Source organism: Misgurnus anguillicaudatus, chromosome 9 (genome assembly GCF_027580225.2).
Source record: "Misgurnus anguillicaudatus chromosome 9, ASM2758022v2, whole genome shotgun sequence".
Classification (NCBI taxonomy): Eukaryota; Metazoa; Chordata; class Actinopteri; order Cypriniformes; family Cobitidae; genus Misgurnus; species Misgurnus anguillicaudatus.
Window position 1 is genome coordinate 28,513,646 of NC_073345.2, and position 24,058 is coordinate 28,537,703.

General features: G+C 34.7%; 1 protein-coding gene across 2 annotated transcripts in view; it reads left to right on the top strand.

The window, feature by feature from the left end:
• rtknb (rhotekin b) overlaps window positions 1-22,779 on the top strand; it is a 41,965-nt gene extending 19,186 nt beyond the window's left edge. Inside the window, exons 11-12 of one of the 2 annotated variants that reach the window (XM_055180395.2) lie at window positions 20,915-21,040; window positions 21,988-22,779. In XM_055180395.2, the coding sequence (XP_055036370.2) occupies window positions 20,915-21,036 (122 nt within the window). In that variant the 3' untranslated portion in view covers window positions 21,037-21,040; window positions 21,988-22,779. The remainder of the gene's footprint in view (window positions 1-20,914; window positions 21,041-21,987) is intronic. The other variant, XM_055180394.2, reaches the window with a different exon arrangement.
• Window positions 22,780-24,058: the final 1,279 nt, after the last annotated feature.

Sequence of the window (24,058 nt, forward strand, 5' to 3'; positions counted from 1 at the left end):
AACACCCTGCACTGACATATCTTAACATATTCAGGTTCATTTATTTGTACATGTAAATTAAGTTCCAGAGAACAAGTTCAGACTATTTCTCAAACATATAAACGACAACACGATACACACAAAACAAAACACTAAAATAATTTACTCCATCTTATAACCAGGGCCGTATGCATCAAAACAATCAAATAAATATAGATTTCAAACCATGTTGGTATGCAGAAGACTTGTGTTGGTCATTACACTCTAAAAAATATTGGGTTGTTTTTAACCTGGGTAACTATTGGACAAAACACATTTCTGGGTTAAAATGACCCAAATAATGGGTTGTTTTAACCCAACTGCTGGGTTGTGGTTGATTAGAAATAAATAAATAAAGTTACTTGCCCTTTTCCCGGCAACACGAAACGAGTCTCAGCTGATCGCGCGTGCGTCTCAAATGGATGTGCCTCTCATCTTGGGGCTATGCAAGACTGGACGAAACCATTCAGCAAAAGGGGGAAAATGCATTTTGCGGGAAATGCGGATACAAGCCACAATTTTGTTTTGTTGCAAATTCTTTGTTAAATACATTTAGAATGTCAATAACATTACTACTATAAGTCCCAAAAGTGCTTGAGCACTTAGAATCGTCCTAACTTTCCCCACTTTGAGTCAAATAAGACGAGCGTCAGAAAATGACAGAGGTCCGGACCTCGGGGACCTCAATGGTGGATACGGCCATGCTTATTACTATTTATAAAATAAATCACTACTGGGACAAAGCTGTTTTGTATCTTTTTGTTGTACACCGAAGTACTCTAAACCGTCGATTGGATGGCAGATAGTGGAACTCAAAATACAGCGGATGAAGCTGGTCACTCAAGATTGAAATTCCCATGCGCTGTACCTGCCTGGTATACAGCGAGGCTGGGTTCAGTAGTTGTTCCCCAGTCAACCTTCTGGACCATTTCACAATCTGGTTAATAGAGCACCGTCTCTTTAACGTTAAATTCCCGTACCAAGACAACAGAGAAAAGGAAAGTACGGACTCAATAAAAGCACGATAAAACATACTCAACAGTGTTTTCTCAACTCATACTCCTCTAATATCAGTGTCATTGTTTTGAGGATGCACACCAGTATTGCAAAGTGTTAACTTTCTGCTCTGTATCTCTGCTTGGTTTAATTCTATGAGATTTATCTCTGAAAAATATTTTACGTTTATGCATATAACTGGTTTTGCAGTTTAACAGACATTCCTCTCGCTCTAATTTCTAGAACTGAGTTTATTTATTTTGCTGGAGGGGCCATAATATTTAGTTAGAGGAGCATGAGTGAGTAATAGCCTTAAACTAAGTAAAAAAAATCTTTGCACAGGCTCGTAATCAAAAAAAATTGGAGTAATCTAAAAATCAGAGGGGTTACGGTCTACTTGTTGTCCCCTAAAAATCTGATGGAGCAGCATGGCAACAGGTTTTCAGACCTGTTTGGCTTGATTGATTAACTCTGTCAGTTGGAAAATCAGTTAAATACATTTTTATTACCCTCTACTTACCAACATTTTAGTTGGAGCTCATAGATGCTGTAAACTTTGTGATTTAAAGCAAATAGTCACTTTAAAAGAAACACATCTTTTGGGGGGAGCATGCAGTTACAAAGGAAAATTAAACAAAATAGAGCTATAAAACAACATGCAGTTATGTGTAAAGTTGTTGTTTGGGTAGTTTTAAACTGGAAATAAAAAACTAAAGATTTATTAGACTAGACCCCTTTCTGTCGCAATCCTTTGGTGTGTGTGTAGAGGGGGGGATTGGTGTGCATCTTATATTATTGCAATTAATAACTCTGTCATTCTTTGGTCTAGAATTTTAATTGAAAATATTAAATTAAAGAAAGTTTGAGAATTTGTATTTATTAAAATAAATTCAAACTGGTATAAGTATATTTATGTTATATATTTAAAATGTTTCAGGCCCAAATTGCTATAACAAAATAAAGCCATATGCAGAGGTGGACACTACTTGAGTATTTTAGTCACATTTTCCAAGCATCTGTGCTTTATCAAAGTGTTTGTCTTGGGAAAAAATTTACTTTACTATACTAAAAAATGTTCACTTCATTCTAAAGCATCGTGCTGTGTATGATTTAATACCTAATTACATAAAAATTGTGTACTTTCACTTTTCTTGAGTAAAAGTACGAAAGTAAAAGTAAAAAAAATGACTAGATGTTTAATGTATTTAAATATTAAATATAAACCAAAAACTTGAAATTATGAAATGCAGTGGAGGAAAAATTATGATAATATGCTTTGGAATGATGTTTTCCAATAAACACTGATAAAATACGAATACTTGAAAATTTACTTAAAAAAACATAAGCCTATAGTTTTGATCCAAATTTCAAGTTTAAATCACAAAACATGAGGTTTAATACACATATATTTGGGATTCAATTAATTGATCAAAGAAAAATAAATCAAACAGGACATTCAGAAATGTGTTACCTTTTTTTGGTTCAACTTATCACTCAAATGCTGCTTTTTTACTGGAAGTTTTTTCATGTATTTTCATTTAGACCTCAATATATGCTTTTGTGAGGGGGAAATGTTAAGTTATGATCCTATAAGTGCAGTTTCAATCACAACTTGATTAACGTAAACAACTCGGCTGGTCCTAATGCGCCGTAAAAAATGCAGCATTTTGTCTAATCAGCATATTTATCTTACTTTAACTTAACAAGGTAAAACAATTTCAACTTGTTTTTATAAGTTATGTCAACTTTCATGCTGCATTTGTTTTACAGTGTGGTGATCAGCAATCATTAATCATTCACATGGAAATATTTGTACATTCATTAGCAGGTTGAACATTTGGATTTGCGTGTGCGTGACCACTTTATACGCTCTGTTTTTGAGATTTTGCGATTAACACTTAAGGACACTTGACACTTAAGTTATCATAGCAAAAATCAATGGTTTCACTAAACCAGCAATGACAAAAACCCTATCAAACTGGATTTTTATTCCTAAATCCTCTTACAGATAAGATGATCTGATAAGGGAGTGCAAGATCAAGAGAACGAAAGAAAAACATGAGGTAAATGAGTTCAAAGTGAGATAAAGTAGAGAAGGTAGCAATTAAAGAAGCCCTTATATCATTCCTAATTTGCTTTCTTTGTTTTGTGAAACATAAAATATTTAGATTTAACAGAATTTATTTTTTACATTGGGATGTGTGAGTTTGGAATACGGAAGCATAGCTTTTTTTATTCAGGTATGGAGAGCATAGCAAATATAGTTTTATCACTGTGGGCAGTTACCCTTAGTTGTCAATGGGGCAGTAGCCTACTCTTAAAAATTTCCTAATATACCAGTATACATTTGCTATCAATATATACCTGGGTGATTCTCACGAAACCATTGAAACACCACGGCACTAATGATTTTAGCTTTAAAATGTGTAATATAGTAACATTAAAAAGCATCAGAATTAACACAATACTGTGTTCTACCTTGCACAATATGTGACTTCAACATAAGAATTTATAATTGGAAATTTTATCTCATTTTCTGCTGAAATTCTCATTACCGCAATGTGTCCGGCTGTGTATGAACATGCGTTATGTTGTAATTTAATCAAATTAACACAAAAATATTAAGAAAAAAAATAAATGGATGTTTTGCTAGACTACTTTAGATGACAGAAAAAATATTTACTGAATATTCATGTATAATAATAATGAAGAAAAATTAGGAAAATGATGTGTCCATGCCTGATGTTCTCATCCTCCGCAACACTTTTTAAGAACAGTTTAAGCACACATACAGAATTTTAATAAAGTTTGATTTTGAGTGACCAAGCACATGGACCAGTTACTTCAAGATGGCTACCAGGTAAGATCATTTTTTACAGTTAATTTGAAATATTGTCTTGTCAGAATGCTTACACGACATTTTGATTATCATTACCGCAACAGATGCTTATTAAATGTTAATTTAATTAATAGAAGCATAATACTTTGATTTTAAATGCATGTGCAGAATCTCCAAATTATGTTTTTTCAGGTTTGTAATGTCATTTTAAAAAATATGTCAGTGTTGATGTTTTATGACTGTTGCGGTAATGAGATTTTTTAGGACAAATTTTTTAAATTATGTTACAAAAAGTGTTAAATGATAAGTAAAAGTTTTTAAATTAATGTTCCCATTTACTCCAGACTTTGTTTTTCAATGTCTGGTTGGAAAAAAAGTAAATTTAAGCAATTTTTACATTTTCATGCTTGACATTTTTAAAACCAAGTTTTCGTGAGAATCACCCACCTATAATACTAATATTTTTTATGGTTTATGTACCTCTAAGGTACTAATATGAACTCTTTAGGTGCAAAGGTGTTGGGATAATTGAAAAACTTTTGTCCAACAATTTGGATGTTCTGAAAGTAGAAAAATAGCTACTTTGATGTAATGGCTAGGCTGATACACTTTCGGTGTCAGGTGGTACAATCAATGTAAAACTGGAAAAAATGCTGTTAAAAACTGTAAGAAAATTATGACTTTTTATTACAGACAAAAGCTTATGCCAGTATCCAAGTAGAAGTCTGTTAACCCTATGGGGTCTTGGCTTATTTTGCATCCTTGAGCAGTTTGGACAAAGACATTTGTGCTTTTTTCAGTTGCTTAAAAACATAATAATGGCAAAAGTCTCATAACACTATGTTCAGCAAAAACTGGCCTACAATATTATGTGAGCAACATGTATGTACATGTTTGTATTTTAGAGAGAAAAATGTTTATGTGTGGTTTTTGAAAAAGCAACATTTTTAAGTCAAAAGTTATAAGTTAAAGCAACACTAAAGACTTATTGCTCTTTGCTCCCCCTTCAGGTTGGAAGCGTAATTGTTCATTACCACTGTCGTAAATACTGCAGCATAGCTGGCTCTGATTGGATTGTAGGTCTGCCGTAAAGCAAGTTTTTGTAGTTTTCACTCGAACTACAGGACCACTACCCGACGGTTGGAAACTTCTTTAGTGCGGTTTTGGCCGATAGAGGGCTGCAAAGCGAATGTGAAAGTGCCATATTCACCCTGTTTTGAGTGGATGAACCACTGAAACTTTTTGGAAACGTTATTTTAAGGTAAAAAAACTCTTTGGTGTTGCTTTAAATTAAAACCCATACTAAACATGTTTTCACAAGACATAAAATGATGTGAAAATCATTCTGCCTACTCATTCACATTAAGCAATATATCGATTTAGAATTTCTGAAACACTTTTTGATTAGAAAGGTCATATGCGAGGAGATGTGAATATTTGATTACTTGCACCCATAAACAATTTTGGAGTTGAGCGCGCCTGTTCTCAATATAACCTTAAAGGACAAGTGTGCCCTGTTTTCAGATTGTTTATGATTAAATAGAACAGTTTTGACTGAAATTTGGACATATGCTGCTGGCCTGAGAATTTTCGGTTTCTGTGGTATCACCCCCCCACCACCACAATGGGTGCATAGGTGCACTGGAACAATCCTTCCTAAAATGCATTAAACTTTCGTTTACAAATACGTGAAACTCACAGAGTGGTCAGGGGTGTTCACTGATATGCTCACACAAAAATCGCTGCAAAGATGTTTTCCAACATCGTAGTTTTGACTTGTATTAGATGTGCTGTGAGGTACGGTATTACTCCGCCGCCGGGAATGGAAATGAAGTTGTTTGTATTCTTGCAATTGGCAAAGGCGGATTATCGCCACCAACTGGGCTGAAGTGTCTATTATTCAAGCTCTCAACGGAAGAATGAATCGGTGTGAGGTGTTTGGAAAAATAGGTCCACAAGTTTACAACGAATGGTAAAACACTTGTTGGAAAGCATCTTTTACAGCGATTTTTGTGTGAGCATATCAGTGAACCCCCCTTGACCATTCGGTTGGTTTCACGTCTTTGTAAACGAAAGTTTAATGCATTTTAGGAAGGATTGTTCCAGTGCACCTATGCAGCTATTGTGGGGGTGGGGTGGTGATACCACAGAAACCGAAAATTCTTGGGCCAGCATCATATGTCCAAATTTCAGTCAAAACCGTTCTATTTCATCATAAACAATCTGAAAACAGGGCTTTAAAGGTGCAGTGTGTCATTTTTAGAAGAATCTCTTGACAGAAATGCAAAATAATATACAAAACTATATTATCAGGGGTGTATAAAAACCTTTTAAAATGAACCGTTATGTTTTTATTACCTTGGAATGAGACGATTTTTATCTACATACACCGAGGGTCCCCTTACATGGAAGATGCCAATTTGTGCCACCATGTTTCTACAGAAGCCCTTAATGGACAGATGTCTTCTTTTACTTTTAATGTACAGCACTTTGGTCAGTCTTGTGGCTGTTTTAAATGTGCTTATAAATAAATGAACTTGAACTTGAACTTGACATGTTTGTCCTGTGTCGCCTACCGTAGCTTCTCTATGCGTTTCAAAAGCAAGGGGTGAGCTGTGAACTGAGCTGTTGGCTGCAATTTGCAACCTCACCACTAGATGCCGCTAGAATGTACACACTGCACCTTTAAGTGTAAAATACCGAACTTGTCCTTTAACCCTTTCCCCAATCACTTCACCTGTCTCTGCATTCTTGGATGCATTTGAACCCATCAACCTCCATGAATTGAAGGAGGTGACTGACAAGCTTAAACCCTCATTTTGTTCTAGCTCAAGAAGCCTTCACTGGTCCCCTACATCCTAAAAATGTTTCGGCCTATTTCTGTTTTGCCTTTCTTGTCTAAAATAATGGGGAAAATTGTGCTAAATCAACTTACTTATAATTGTATGAGTTTTTTCAATCTGGTTTTAAGTCTGCTCCCAGTACTGAGTCTGCCCTTTTGAGAGTGTCGAATGATATTTACCTTTCCACTGATTCCGGAGATTCTGAGATTCTTTTTCTTTTAGACTTATTGGCTGTGTTTGATACCATAGACTACTCACTACTATTATCCAGATTTGAGGCTTGGGTAGGTCTAAAAGCAAATGTTCTGAAATGGTTTCAGTCATACCTGACAGAAAGGTTTTAGTAAAACTGGGTAATTGTTTTGACCTGTGGCCTTCCACAAGGCTCTATTTTAGCTTCCTTTCTATTCTCTCTTTATATGCTACCTCTGGCTCTATTCTTTGAAAACTTGGTGTGTCCTTTCATTTCTACGCAGATGACACACAAATCTACTTACCAATCAGGAAAAACAACTCCACTGCGATCTTTTCTCTTCTCCAATGTTTAGAAGAGGTTTAAATATGGCTAGCCCAAAATGTCCTCTTTTTAAAGGCACACCGCGGAACTTTTTGGCCACTAGGGGGCGCTAGACATGTATTTTTCACGCCTAGTGCCCCTAGAGGCCACAAGCGCCGCAGCACTGTTGCAAAGGAAAAGAACTGGCAAACCTTAAAACTAAACTAAAAACGAAACCTTTAAAACCCTAAACGATCAACATTTTGAGGCATCAGGGAGAAACGAACTTTCTGATGAGGAACTCGTGGCAGACGCCATTTCTCAATCTGAAGGTTGCAGCCTCCGGATGACGTATTTCTAAGCTGCATACGTCATCAAGACTGTCTTATTTCAGAATATTAACAATTATAAAGTTGACTATTATACTTAGTTAATCGTAAATTGTTGCAGTATGCTTATAACTTGCGAATGTAATGTTCAGTTTACCTTAATAAACCAGGCTTGATGACGTATGCAGCCTGCATATTTGACCTCCGGAGGCTGCAGCCTTCCAATTGAGAAACGACCAGAAGTATTTCCTTGCCTTTTTCAAAACAAATATTATTGCATCGTCTCTCTCTCCCTCGCCACCAGGATTTTCCGCAATGACGCTCGTTTTTCCTCTCTTTTGTGTGAAAATTGTTGCTCCAAATCCAAGTAAACCGATGTGTTCAGGTCTGCCGCTTTGTAATACGTCACGCGAGTGATAGCGGAACGCAGCAAATGAGGAAGAGAGAAGAGAGAAACGCTCGGATCTGATTGGTGAATGAATAGGGTTTGGTTTTACACTGTGTGAGTTTGAGCAAGTTTGACTGCTATAGCATCCTGGATTGTAATGTAAATATAAACAGTAAAAGAAAGGTAAATATGTGAACACGTGAATGCAGCATCTGAATACAGGGAACTATATGCAAGATAATCGTCGTCATTTATAAAGAAGATCGCATTTATGTATGAATCAAGATCATGAGTTTATATTTAAAAAAATGCTTAAAGGGGAATCGAACCCGGGTCGTCCGTGTCATAGGTCCGTGACACTAACACGGTGCCACAGAGTCACACAATAGAAATTGCTCTCTACACTCCTTAAGTAGCCTCCAGCAAAATTCACGTTAAAAAAAATTGTGTGGAGGAAATGACGTATGCCGTAAAGCAGTCGAATTTTGTAGTTTTTTTGTGCTCTGGTTACTACCAGAAACCCTGAGTTTTAAAGTACGAGTAAAAGTGATACAGACCCCGTCAGGCTATGGTAGACATGAAATTCAACCTATTTAAAGTCGATGTACTATCACAAGGGTCTTGTGGGTGTACTATCACAAGGGTCTTGAAAATTTATTATGAAGGTTGAAAAACTACATGGTGTCGCTTTAAATGAGGACAAGACCGACTTTATTGTGTTTGGCCCAAATGAGAACTCTCAGTGTTTACGCACACGAACTAGATAGTTTATCAGTTTTTAGATCCTCACGGGTGCAGAATTTAGGCATCTCTATCGACCAGCATTTAAAATTTAACAAACACATTTTTTCTGTTATTGGGTCCAGCTTTTATCAACTGCGTTTACTGTCTAAAATTAAAAACTCTTACCCCCAAGACTCTAGAAATGGCTGTTCATGGGTTTGTTACATCTCTTCTAGATTACTGTAATTCTTTATCTTGCAGTATATCCAAATCTTAAATTGCGCGACTTTAGCTCGTCCAAAATGCTGCCACCAGATTTCTCTCTAGGTGTCGCAATCACAAACACATCACTCCAATTCTCAGATCCCTACACTGGTTGCAGGGAAAAGATTTTAAAATTCTTCTCTTTGTATATAGATGGTTTCAGCAGTAACAACATAAACAAGCGGCTGTCGTGGTCCGCACGTAACTTCCGGTAAACTCCGCTAATAATAAATAACCACAAAGTACTTTAAACGTAGTTTATTTATATAACAAGCACAAAAAAACAACACATAGATTACCTAGGAAACCACAACATTTGTTATTTTCGACGAGGCATTTGTTCAAGAGATCAGTTTAGCAACTAGTCAGACCATTAAAAAAACGAAACCGGAAGTAAAGTTCGGATCCAGACGTGTATCACGTGCGTCCGATGAAATCGTCCATAACCAGATCCTGTGACCAGGCTTTGTTGGTTGTTCCCCGCAAAAGGTTAAAGCTTAGAGGAGAGCGTGCATTCGCGGTGACAGGACCACAACTGTGGAATACCCTGCCATTAGAAATTAGGTTGGCCCCTTCCTTGTCTAGATTTAAGTCCCTGTCTCTGTTTTCCTTAGCTTACTGAGGTTAAAATTTAAATGGACGCTTTTAAAACTTGTTTTATTTTTGTTTTGTGAGTCTGTATATGTGTAAAATTGTATTCTCTGTAAAGCACTTTGGTCAGCCTTGTGGCTGTTGTAAATGTGCTATACAAATAAATGGAACTTCACTAAGGGACAGAGTACAGAACGCGCATCATGTTTATTTTCTTAATTTTGCAAATAGCACAATATTCTGTTTTTATTGGGAGTGGGCACAACAAAAAGACACTTTAACATTTTAAATGATGTATAAATCATATCTCTATGTCCAAAATCAGCAGAGTTATCTAAGTCTCTGCGCAGTGATTGAAAAAAATAAAGAGTTTGTGGATTTGCATAATCCATTGAATCTGATTAGACCATTAGCATCGCGCTCAAAAATGACCAAAGAGTTTCGATTTTATTAGAATTTCGATGCCCTTGGTAACTTTCAATAGTAGGGGACTATTTTCGGGCAGTTCGTAATATCATTGCGCCTGCTGCAGCCATGGGACGGCAGAAAAATCCTTGATTATTATGCCAGAATGAGAGTATAGTTCCTAACCATATCGGCCTAGAAAATCACAACTTTTAATTTTCCATTGGTCGTAGTACACGACGTAACTACGGAAGAGTCAAGTTTTAAATAGGAAAAATATCGAAACTTTTTTGTTATTTTTTAGTGCGATGCTAATGGTCTAATCAGATTCAATGGATTATGCTAAGCTATGCTAAAAGTGGTACCGCCAGACCCGGAGATCAGCTGAATGGATTCCAAAACGGTAAAAATCAAATGTTTAACTTTAGGGGAGCTGGAAAATGAGTATATTTACAAAAAAAGTGGAGTGTCCCTATAACATATATTTTTGAATAGGAATATTTTTTTTATGGAAAAAAGCATTAAAATGTACTGAAATGTTGTATAATTAACAAAATCGTTCCTGTCTCAAAAATATGCATTATATCCTTTTCTTAAAATATTTTTTAATTACTTTTTTGTGAACTTGTGTGTTCTGTCATTGACTCAAAATAGAGTTCATCTAAAGTTCTTCAAAACAATGACATCTATGCTGTTTTTATTTTACATGTATGTTGTCAATCGTCATAGTTAAGCCATAGAATGTATTTTGGGCTTTAAAAGAAAAGTGTCAGGGCTTTTACATTTGACCTGAATTTTTTTTGTTCTCTAATATTGGAAATATAAGTGATCCAGTGTCTACTAAAATGAATTCAACTTTTGACTTGAAATCCTTTCAAAAATGTATTGTCTTCAACATATTTCACTGACATTTGATTTACAGGCAGTATTGTTTTGCAGACAAGCTAACCCTGCCCAAATGTTCAGCTCGGTAAATGCTGTTGGGTGTTTACCTGCATACTCTTATAAACCCAAATTAGTAGACATTACTAAAAATTTGCAAGGAACACGTTGCCATAAATCATTTTAGTTTTTACACAGGGTGAAACTAAACAGGTTAAGTTGTACTCAATGTAGAACCTTTAGTAGTCAACAATTTAAGTTGCCATTAGTAGTCTTAAAATACTAAAAAGCATTAAGTGGAACAAAAAATAGTACATTTAACTTCAATTTTTTAGTTCAGTACACTGAAAAAAATCTTTGGTTGCACGTGATTAAATTAAGTTTTCTTTAAATGATTTTTCTTAAAAAAAAACAATTGTTGGATCTACGTAATTTAATTATGTACACCAGTTCCTGATTGAATCAATTAAATCAAGTTTTCTTAAAATGAAATTAATTTTACTTAATGTTAATTTCATTTTAAGAAAACCTCATTTAAATATGTGCAACCAATGTCCAAAAATTGTTTTCCAGTGTAAACTTAATTTCAAGTTGATTTAATTTGTAAAATCAATTGCTTTGTCCAACTTAGTTATTTTCACTTGGTTAAATAAGTTCAAATATTTTTTTATTTTTAATTCCTTTACATTACTTTACATAAATTTTATTAAAACACAAAATGTATGACTGACTAAACCAAAACTAAACCAAAATGGTCATTTACAACAAAACAACATCAATAATATAAGAGCCTAAACCTATATGACATTTTATTAACAAATATGTAAGTATTTAAAGTTCTTATCAGCTCTTATTCTGTGAAAAAGCTTAAAAAAATCTAAATATTCAGGCGCAAAGTATTATGGGTATTCCTCTCAACATGCACTAACAATTTTAAGTTTTCTAAAAAACTTTAAAAAACTTAAAAATTATTTTAGTTTACTGAATTTTGAACTAAACTTTTTAAGCATAGGTCCAAAACACATTATATATTATTAAGTGATGTTTACTTCATTGTTTAAGTAAAGACAATATCTGGGTTAACAGCGTGGAAGTGTTTGTGTCTCTGAAGCTTTCTGTTTTAACTCTTGTTCTCTCTTTAAATATGTGCATAAATAAAGCTTTACAAATGGCATGCGTGCAATGTTTAGTAACTTGCCATTGCATTGTAGAGTAAAGAAGATTGATTGTTAGATTTCCAAACAGGATGAAGACAAAGTTTTGTGCAAATATTTTAAAATGCAAGATGCATTTTTGTTTTTCATGAGGGACTTGTGTTTGTGTGCGTGCATGTGTGTGCGCGCATGTCAAACAAGTTTAAAGCACTTATGTCATTTCCGTTTATAGGCAACAACAACATCGTTTCATCCTGTTACTGTCATTTATTACATTTTGCAACAAATAAGTTTGGGTGTCCAGTTGAGGTGTTTTTGTGTTTTAATTGAAATTTATTTAAAATTATTTTTTATAAATTAAAATCCATTTGATTCAGTACAAATATTGAATTAGTTCAGTAACTCTTAAAAATGCAATTTTAACGAATTTTCTCCCAATGCAAACCGCAACGCCAGAATATGAGTGATCAGAGATATTATGGGTTACTTGTATTTCAATACTTGTAACCTAATCCAAATCCTATATAGTTTTTTAAGGTGTGTCTCTATTTGCCCTAGAGCTTTTCTTTATAAAACATTTTTTAATTATATTTCCTGATCTATTCAAAAGTGACTTCCAGTTAGTGCCATTAATGCTATTCATTATTCAGCATTCATCTCATACATAACAACATTCCAAATAGTTTGTCTTTACTTTCACATACCAGCGAAACCAATTCACGTCACATTGATAACGAACAGTCACGTAGGCACTTTTTTTTATTTGTAGGCAAAGAAAAGAGAAATATTACATTTATATTAAACAAATATAACTCCTACCTACATCGTAAAAAGTGAAAAGTGGGATAAACTTTGTGAAGTCATTTTTATAAGTTGATGTAACTTTTTACTCTGTAACGCATCAGCATCACACACACAATTGCATGCGGTCCCTGTCAATAATGCAGTTATTCTGTATAGCTTACTGTCAGCAATGCAAAAAATCTGCCAAATGCGTAAATGTTAATGTAATGCAAATTAGTGCATGCTGTCACAATGCCCCAAATGGGGGACGCTATGCAATTTATATTCATTTATGTAATAAAAAAGTTGTATGTTTATGTAACATTTACTTAACATACCATGCGATAGATGGACACAATTTGTATTTGTGATAACAGAAATTTTATATTAAATGATATGAGCTGTTGCTGTTCAGCCAACCTTGAACGTCCTTTGACTATTTACTCAACGGCTTTTATCTTGGAAATCAGACAGCATTCCTGAACTAAAGATGTTGGTGCGTACGTGCTTCAGTGGTGGTTTAAAGTCTGTATAAATGTGAATTTGTCAGTTCACAGAAAAATGTATTAATTACCAGCCAACTAAATTTGAAACAGCAAATAAATAAAATAATTGAATAAAATCTAGGAAAAATAAGCAGCATTTATTGCTCTCAAACTTTGCGGGTGTGGCTGTGATAAAACCACGCCCACTTACGGGAAAGCTGCCATCTCTCTCAGCTTTCAAATACCGCTACAACCTGAATGATTGCGATTGTGTTAGGGGCGGAGCCTTGCTCGGTGGCTCCAGTGCATTATAAATAATCTTGAACACAAAAATGTGGAAAAACGGTTTTAACTGTGTAACTCCTTAGAAGAACAATGTTGCACACCTGTTAGTTCCGGATAGGTGCGTAGGATGAGGAGACAATGAAGTCCACCAAACATTTATAAAAAAAAGGGAATATCCCGCACACTATTAGCTTGCAAAATATAAAAAAAGTTTATTGCGACGTTTCGATCATAAGATCTTCCTCAGGCATATGAACATGATTATGGTATCACAAAGTATTTAAAAAATCATAGACCAATCACATGAGACAATAGTAACCAACTAATCACAGCATCGGACCTTCAAAGACCAATCACATTTGTCTACAAATTTTTTCATCACATCAACAACCTCAATATCATCCACAAATCAGAAACAGTCTGTAATGACAAAAGAAAAACATCAAAAACAGTACATACTGCATGAACAGTTCTAATAAATAAGCATAATGCAAAATTCCATCAACGATTAAAAAAACACATTGAAAAGGGCTTCATCGTTTAAACCAAGAGGCGATAATGTTTGCAGAGTGAAAATCCAAAATAATTCACGTCTCTGTAGGAGCATGTCAATGTCTCCCCCTCTCAGTGGCATAGTCACTTTTTCAATCCCACAAAAACTTAGAGAAGAGACATCATGACTCATGGCCATAAAGTGTGCCGCAACCGGGTAGTTAATGTCTTTTCTTCGAATAGAGCTCTTGTGTTCACTAATTCTTTTTTTCAATTGGCGCGTAGTTTTACCCACATAGCCCAAACCACACGGACAACGAATTAGATACACCACATGCGTTGAAGCACAAGTTATCACTGAATTAATGTAAATTTTTTTCCCAGTTCTAGGGTGACAAAAGAATGACATTTTTTTTGTGTTATTGCACTGGGCACAATTACCACACCGGTAATTTCCATTTTGTAATGGACTAATAGTTCTCTGTGAAAGACTGAAACTCTGAAAACGGGCGCGTACTAGATGATCTTTTAAACTGTGTAACTCCACAATTCATAAGCTACTACACAGTTCAGTCCTTGTGTTTCAGTAATACAACAAAACATTTGTAATGTGTTTTAAAACAATTCTTTATAATGCCTTTACATGGAATTTATCTTGGAGATGTTATTTTTAATGGAAAGAAAAATTTGAAAATTGTACAAGGAAAATCTCAGTGTAACAGTTTTCCTTATCCAACCTACAGTATTAATGAAGCGAATACGGTACACACTCAAATTTTTTATTTATTTATTTATTATTTGACTGAAAGCTCTCGAAATAACCAGATTGTTGACACGCGACAAACGAAGAGGTCATCACAAGAACGAATGGATATGAATTTCTATCATTCCGATTTTTTTCTTCTGACTGGAATCATCGAATGTTTGCACAGCAATGCTTCCTCAACACAGTTTGTAACAGACAGACCAATAGTTTGTGAAGTAAACACAACATGCCAAGTTTCCTATCAAAACACACATCACTATGCTGTACTGGGTTGTTTCTGACAGGGTATTACCTGAGATTGATCCTTATGTCAAAGCACAACATTGTCTTTGTTATGCTTTGACAGCTGTTGATAGAGAAGGGAGGCTTTGTTAACATGCTTTAGCTTGACAAACAAAGTAATAAAGAAAAGAAAAATCAGTTGAAGAGGAATTCTCTGCCTGTAGCCATATATCGTATTCATAAAACCTTAAAATCTTCGCCTTTTGTCTTTATTCTTGAATCTATAAGCCGTTCTTTTCAAATATATTGGTACTGTGTATGATCGTGTTAAATGTGGAATGTTTGAGTGTTTAATGTTAAAGGTTATACACACAGGAAAGTAAGCATTTTATCTGGCCTGTGAGGTGAAAATCAATACAATGCACATTTTGCTTCATAATATTTTACAGATTCTGTAACATTTCAGGCATATGTAACATTTGGCTGTATTTGAAATTGTAGCAATGAGCAGATTTTTATCATTTATTAATCTTCATTAATATTAGTTAATTGTGCATTACAACTTTTGATTTAAAAATGTATATATGTAATAATAAATGCTGTAGAAGTTGTTAGTAGGGCTGTCGCAATTATTAAATAACCATCTCATTGCGATTGTTTGACCTAATCGTGATGATTTTTAGATCACCGCAATGATTGCACATCTCTTTAAAAAATACAAGGGGGAGCTGCAGCGCCTGTTTAAATGAGACAGTATCAGATGGCGCTACTTAATTGACAGTGTACATTGCAAAGCCACTCAATACAGTGGGAAAAAAACAGCTTTTAAAGAAATGCTGCAAAACTTTGATAAGTAGTATTAACTGACAGGTACAGTGGCAATCGTGATAGTCGTGACTTTTCCCAGTGGGCCGGTAGTGTTTTGATAATAGGCCGGTCTGATAATAGTTATAGATTGCGAGTTTTATAGGAACACCGTCTAGCGGCCTAATGTGCGGCCACTTCCCGCTGGTCAAACTGTGCAGCCTCTCTGCTCAACACAGTATATAAAAGAGCTCAACCCGTTCGGCAGGTCCAACCATGTCTAGGATTTTCAAAAATATAGGGGATCAGTGAGCGGCCCCTCCCCAAATGGTATTCTGACAGTTATTCAAAGATGCACACGTTATTCCCAGGGTTCTCACGGGTCCTTGAAATCCTTGAAAGTTTGTGAATCTGGGGGAAAATGTTCAAGGTCATTGAAATGGAAAAATCCATATAATTCCCTGTGTAGTGTAGGATAAAATCATAAAAATTCTAGACTTTTTAAGCACACTAAAAAACATTTAAACTGTTCGCTTTAAATGCTTATATCTTCTGTATGCGAATGTTGATTCATACCAAAATGCTTTTTTGCATAGTTTTGTTTGACACATGAAAACGTCTCTGGTTATGTATGTAACTGTTGTTCCCTGAGAAGGGAACGAGACGCTGCGTCTCCCTTGCCATACTTCCTCAAGTCGTCCCTTTAACGCCGTCTTTGGCAATATTTCAGATATCGATATACTTCCTGGCACCCGCGTCACCCTGTCTTTGTCGTTAAGCCTCACCATTGGTTGAATTTGATATACACATTCAGACGCACTTACCCCTGGAGGCGTCCCCAAAGTGTCACTGCAGTGACGCAGCACGAGTTCCCTCGAAAGGGAACTGTAACAATGTGTCTTAAAAGTTAACACTATGTAACCTTGCTCTTACTTGAAATGTGTCCCCACATTTAGTCCTTGAATCTGAGGGTATTGGACCTGAAAAGTCCTTGAAAGGTCTTTGAATTTGAAGTTAACCAAGGTGTGGGAACCCTGTATTCTGCATATGATTTGAATATTAGACGAAAGTATTTATATAACGGCAATGAACGTCTCATATGGCAATGAATATCTGCACATAACAGCATAATGAAATTAATAAACAGACAAGGAAGCAGGATTGCCATTGTATTATTATTATTACCGGGAAAAACAGCAATATTACTGAAATAAACTCTGAGGTAAATGCACCAAACACGCTGTTAAACGCACTACAAGTCTAAATAAGCAATAAAAGTGGAAAAAACATTATTATCTCTTAAAACTTTATATGACAAAAATGATATTTAAAGGAAATTGTTACAGTTATTTAAAGATGCAATTTTTTCCATATATTATTTCCTGTTTAAAAGCACGTTCGTCTCTCGCCTCGCTCTGTTATGTAATAGCTGATTGACAGGTGCGCATCCCCGTCTTTCAAACAGGTATCATTTTGTATAGTTACTCCCTTATGAAAATTAGCCATGTTTTTATTAATGTAAAATTAAATAAAAGTTTTTTGGCAGATTGATTACGATTTGTATTACCCTAGTTTTATTACAAATACCATGGTTATGGTTATTTATAGTTATTTATTTTTACCACTGAGTGCCAGTGGTCTACAAACCTCTGCCCCTGGGCAGGTAAAACAGCAATTCCAAATTTGTGAGGGATGCTATTCTTTAAGGAATTGATTTTTTGCAGCCACAACAGACATGTGGTCCCATACTAATATGATTTTAGTAGGATTGGCTACTATTTAAGGCCTGTTCTGGTATAGTTTATTTTGATTACATTTTATTTTTCAGTTATTTTTCAGACACTTTATTGTGTTTATTTCTCATTAAGAATTTTCAGTTTTGGAAAGATATATTCATTAAATAATTTAATAGTAATTAATTTAATAATTTAATGTGTATTAATATTTACTGCCAGGTAAACCTTCCAAAAGATTTAATTTACATAATCACAACAATGTGTGAGATCCATTTCATTAACAAAAAAAGCACAGTATGAGAATTAAATGTCAACGCAATAAAACAGACAATTAATTGTCATAATCGTCACAATTTATTAGACAATTAACCGTCAGACAAATTTCATAACCGTGACAACTAACGTTAACAAATGCAACATTATTGTAAAGTGCTACCATTTATTGTATGCAATTTAATACACACCCTAAAAGTACAGTCAATTTGGGGATCTTTAAGACACGATTTAAGCGTGATTTCAAGCTACAGTACTTTAAGACATTGTGTCATGTGCATTATTTTGACATGACTTGCTGCATACAAATATCTTGCATAACATCCTAACCTATTCATTTAAGTTGAAGCGCCATAGATTTCAACACACTGAATTGAATGTAATTTATTGTTTTGAATTGTCAGCTGGAATGAATGTGATGCACGTCTTGAGAAATAGCTTTATGTATAGAACCACACAATTGTGACATATTCATTGTTCGAGACAGACGTCGAAAAGACAAGACGTGTTTTTGTGCGTCCGTCTGCGGTTAGTGATGTCTGCGTATTATTGTTGGTTAAAAAAAGATTTTCTAGAAGTATTGTGCATCATTCTTTTTACTCATATATCCTTGTCTGGTGGCTTATGTGTCATTTAGTTAAAAAATATGCGTCCTGTTTAGGGTGAAGTCATGGGTAGGGGAAGCGAGACAGGTGTTGAGCTGTTCTTGGAAGTGTTCCTAAAGCTCCGGCTGAAATTCAATACATTTTTCACACAGGTATGCAGACACAAGCATGTAGCGCTTTAAAAAGCAACCTTGTTGACTGGCGTAGAAATAATTTTCATGTCAGGTATTCCTTACATGCCGTGCAAGTGTTTTTATGGCTCACTTTCTTAACTGTAAGGTGATCTGTATGTGTACTCTTTACAATATAAGTCTGTCATCGAGTACCCAGCCTAACGTTATGCCAGTATAACCTGCCATTTCATGCAGCACAAAATGTTCAAGGATGTCCAAGTGGCTGTTTTGAAGGCAGTTACAATAAATCTAAAATTAAAGTTTGTCACACAACCATGTTCATAGAGTCAGTCAGTCCAACGCTTGGACAAATCAGTCAGACCAGTTTTGTGAATTAAATGAACTGGTACATCAAAAAGATCTGATTCAAATAAACGATTCATTTAAAAACTAGACTCTGATCTGTCTGTCACACTGTAAAAAAAAATGCAGAATGAAGATAAAACAACTCGGTTTTTCAAGTCAATTCAACCTATTATTTTAAGTTTTGGCTTTAAAAAGTTGACATAACTTATAAATTCAAGTTAAAAAGTTAAAGTAACTTAAAAATATTTGTTGATTTTGACAAAAATTGCAATTTTTTACAGTGCATGAGTCTAGACCACTTTCATGTACTCGTCTGAAAGCTCCAGTCCCCATTTCTACACTCTAAAAAATGCTAAAAATTGGGTATTTTCAACCTAGCATTGGGTCAAAAGGGACAAACCTTGCTGTTGGGTTAAAAAACAGAAAATGTTTATATTTGACCCAACAATGGGTTAAAATAAGCCAGCATTTTGGGTTGAAACCACTGATCTATATAAATGACTGGATTGCGCATGATGTCACAATTGTGAAGCCATCGAGCTGCCATATTGGTTAGCCCAAACATTCTGTTAAATCAATTGACGTTATCAGATTTTAATGATAAAACATCACTTTACTAGCCTCCGTTTTATTTGTGAAGTTACCCTGAACATTATTACAACGCAAAAGTCCGTGTAGCCTAATGTCAAAAAACTTTATCTATACCCGTGTCATTGACAAAATGCAGCAGACACACTCACGTTAACGTTTGTTTTATAAATCCTGTATCCTGCCCGATTAAAACATAAACATTGTAAATAACACCAGAATTAACAATTTATTTACTTACACATATTATTCTAAAAATGTATCTTGTGTGACTGATACGCTGTAAACCGGGTGCGCTCGAACTCTGCACTGGCTTCACCTCACGCTGTTACATTAAGCGAGCGCTCTATGTGCAGTCCAGTCATTTATATAGATCAGTGGTTGAAACACCCGATTGGGCTCATCCTTTTTAACGATACAGTAGCTTAAAAAATAACCCATATAATTGAAGATGCTCAAATGGGGATTTTATAGCATTTAAAGCAACACCAAAGAGGTTTTTTTTACCTTAAAATAACATTTCCAAAAAAGTTTCAGTGGTTCATCCACACAAAACAGGGTGAATGGCGTTTTCACATTCGCTTTGCAGCCCTCTATCGGCCAAAACCGCACTAAAGAAGTTTCCAACCGTCGGGTAGTGGTCCTGTAGTTCGAGTGAAGACTACAAAAACTTGCTTTACGGCAGACCTACAATCCAATCAGAGCCAGTTATGCTGCAGTATTTACGACAGTGGTAATGAACAATTACGCTTCTAACCTGTAGGGGGAGCAAAGAGCCAGAGTTCTTTAGTGTTGCTTTAAAGTCCCCATGAAATCAAAAATTACGATTCGATTTTTTTTATAAAATATTGTTTTGTTCATTGTAAACAGTTTATCCATGTGGGTAATTACAATTTTTTTATTCATGTGCCCTTATAAACTTTAGTCAAAATCTAAAAATGTACTTCCGTCCTCTTCTGGCGATCATTCTCTAATGACATCAGCTAGACGCTTGGGACGGAGCATCCGTTAACCCCGCCCCCAACTGTCAGTCTGCTACGAGTTCCATTTCTGAATGAAGCGTCTACTTTTCTATATCCAATCAATTTACTATTGAAAACATAAGCCACGCCCACTCTTATCCTTGTGTGATATTTGGATATTCATTTTACCCATCTCTTCCGCCATTTCCTCACTTCCTAATATAGGACTTAGTATCTTTCTCTATTTTTCCTTTTTCTTTATCTATGTATACTGTGTTGGACTATTTCCAGTGCACTTATGTATTGCTGTTCTTGTGTTGCTATAATTGCTTCTATTGTTTACCTCATTTGTAAGTCGCTTTGGACAAAAGCGTCTGCTAAATGACTCAATACAAATGTACTCGGAAATACGTCACAATAAGAAAATAATGTTAAACAAGAAAAATGACAGAATTAATGTATAAACTTGAGCATTACACTTTAGCAACCTCTATTTTTCTTTGTAGGTCAGTGGAAACAGTGCTGTGAAGAGCTGATGAATATTGAGGAAACTTCTTTACGAAAACCAGGGGCAGTGACGCTGAAGAAAGGCTCTTTGTTTCATGAAATGGGTAATAAAGAGATATAGTTGGGTATGATTGCTTACTGTTTATCATATTTAAAATGAAGTTAGGATATAATTGAAAGAGATTAACAAAATATGACATAATGTGCCACTGTTTGACATGAAGAACCAGTTTACTATAAAAATTTACATCATAAGCTTTCTTTGTTACTAAATAGGAGTTTAAACTTTATAGTGCAAATTTTTCATTTTTGTGGTGCATGTTGTTTTGAAACCTAGCAACAAATATGCACATACAGTATGTAATAATTCATTAATTGGCATATAATGATTCATTCAAATTAAAGTTTCATTCATTTCGCTTAACATCCCACACATACTATTACATAAAAAGTTTTTTTTGTGTGTAATGCTATTTCGAGTACAGTGCACGTCCCCTTAATTACTCCACCCAGTTTTTATCATGAGATACAATGGACATATAATTTGCATCTGTCTATTTTCAACATTGTTTTTGCCAGTGATGTAGCAAATGCAATACTTTTTTGGGCCACACCTTTACCGTGCTATTCATTGGAGAACATACCAGTTTGGTGGTGGGACAGTGAAGACCAAGAGCATGATAAATATGAACTTGAGACACAACAGCGATGAAAGCAAGTCAGACACAAAAGAAACTTTAAAGACAAAGATGGATAAGCTTTCTTTTCAGACAATATTGTGTATACTTACAAAACAGTCGTCATTGGCTTCATTCCTTGCATGACATAGGGCATTAACGCAGTTATGCACGCATGTTGTGTGCTAAATATGTAAAGTCCTTAATAAAAGCATTTAAAGCTGTACGTGTGCGCCACATTAATCAAATTTGCAAAAATAATGTCTTTTAAACGGGTAGGTCCCAATGGTTTTTTGTGTGTCTATATTAAATAACGAAAAATACATGCTTAAAAATAACCTAAATTAAGACATTTTTTTATCACACATGTTTGATTTCTGTTATTTTTCATTCAGTTACGCCATCAACCACCCAGACCCGAAACCATCTGCTACCTCTGAACAGACCTGTTTCTTCAGAGATCCAGAACTTGCTGTCCACTTATCATAATGACAGGTGATGCCGACTTGGACAATTCGTACAAAAACACAGAAACATGCAAGAAAAGAATTTATAGTTCGGTAACGCCCTCACGTTCAATAGAGTCATGCATTTCATTGCAAAAACATACCAAACTTTCTAGATAAAACGTGGATTGTTGTTGTACACTGTGTCCTTGTGACACTTGAATTAGTTACAGGAATCTATGTTAAATTTATACCCAGGAGTGGCCTCAGTGCAGGTGAAATCATCTAAATCGTTCACCTTTGCATTGAAAGACGTCTATAGGTACTCTGTAATTTCATCGATTTCTATATAGAGGCATGTAAACACGTTTAGACGTGTTTCCACATGCTGTAATAATAGCATATAGGTGTGGTGATACTGCGACACGCCAAACTGTCCCAGCGCTGCACAATAGGGCTACGTATTTTATTTGAACACACATCTGTCATCAAACTATGATTCAGAGTTTATATAAACATAATCATTTGACACAGTCTGGGTTATTCCCACAACCTATGAAGACTTGTTGTACTGCTAGTGAATCCATTTAATTTAGTATGTAATGGATTTAGTGTTTGTTTAGGATTCATTAGATTATGAGTCTCTTGAGCAACTCATTGAATGAGTCTTTGATTTATGAATCTACGTGAAATTATGTATTATTAAATATTATGATGTATTATTGAAACTTCTAGAATTGAGTCAAATCTAAATTGAGGAACTGAGATTTTTGCATAATACCTTTTTTATATTTCATCTGATGAAATTGAAACTAAACTACAGTAATGGTATGATGCAATTTCACCCAATCACAGTCTGTAGACCATCAGTATGATGATTCATTACAATTCACAAGACATACCTTAATATTATACAGATAAGGCATGGCAGGTTTATTTATGTAGCACTTTTCATACACAAAGTGCTTTACATTAGGGTTGAAACACCTAATATACTGTATGTATATTTCAACCCTAATGTATATATATATATATATATATATATATATATATATATATATATATATATATATATATACACAGTATATATATATATATATATATATATATATATATATATATATATATATATATATATATATATATATATATATATATATATATATATATATATATATATATATATATATATATATATATATATATATATATATATATATATCTCAAGGTGCGCAGTTATAAAGTCAAGGCGCATCTGCTCCAAACAAAGACAATAGGGTGGGGAGAAAGTGACGTTATACGATGATACATTACAATTTACAGGACATGCCTGAATATTATTCATATAACTATGTGTGACCAAATACATGCTGAAGTCATTTTTGTCATTTACAAAAAGGGACAAGCCAGCTGTTGGGTTGCAAATTAACCTATGCTGGGTTGTTTTAGACCAAAATGCTGGTTTCAAACCCCTCAATGAAAATTCATGCACAAACTTAGAATTTGAATAAAAAAAAAAACATATTAAATTACAATTTTTTTCTACAATCTCATAAAACTGCTCCTGGCACCATTTCACACTGCCCAAGGGGGGCTCGCCCCCAAGTTTGGGAACCACTGTTGGGTTTTTCCCTGTTTGACCTAACACTGGGTTGGTTTAGACCAAAATGCTGGTTTCAAACACCCCAAATGAAAATTCATGCACATAAAACAATCTAAAAATAAATTTGAATTAAAAAACGTATTGTTTTTTTTTTATAAAATGTCATAAAACTGCCCCTGGCACCATCTAATGCTGCCCAAGGGGGCTCGCCCCCAAGTTTGGGAACCACTGTTGGGTTTGTCCCTTTTTGACCTAACACTGGGTTGAAGATAAAACCGCATTTGTACATAATGCTAAAGTACATTCTGTGAAAATACAATCTTGATATCTTTAATATTGACTAAGTAAGGTTATGTCAAAATTTAAAAACAATGTAAAAATCAAAACTTTGATTCTACAAATCTCAAAAATGTATTA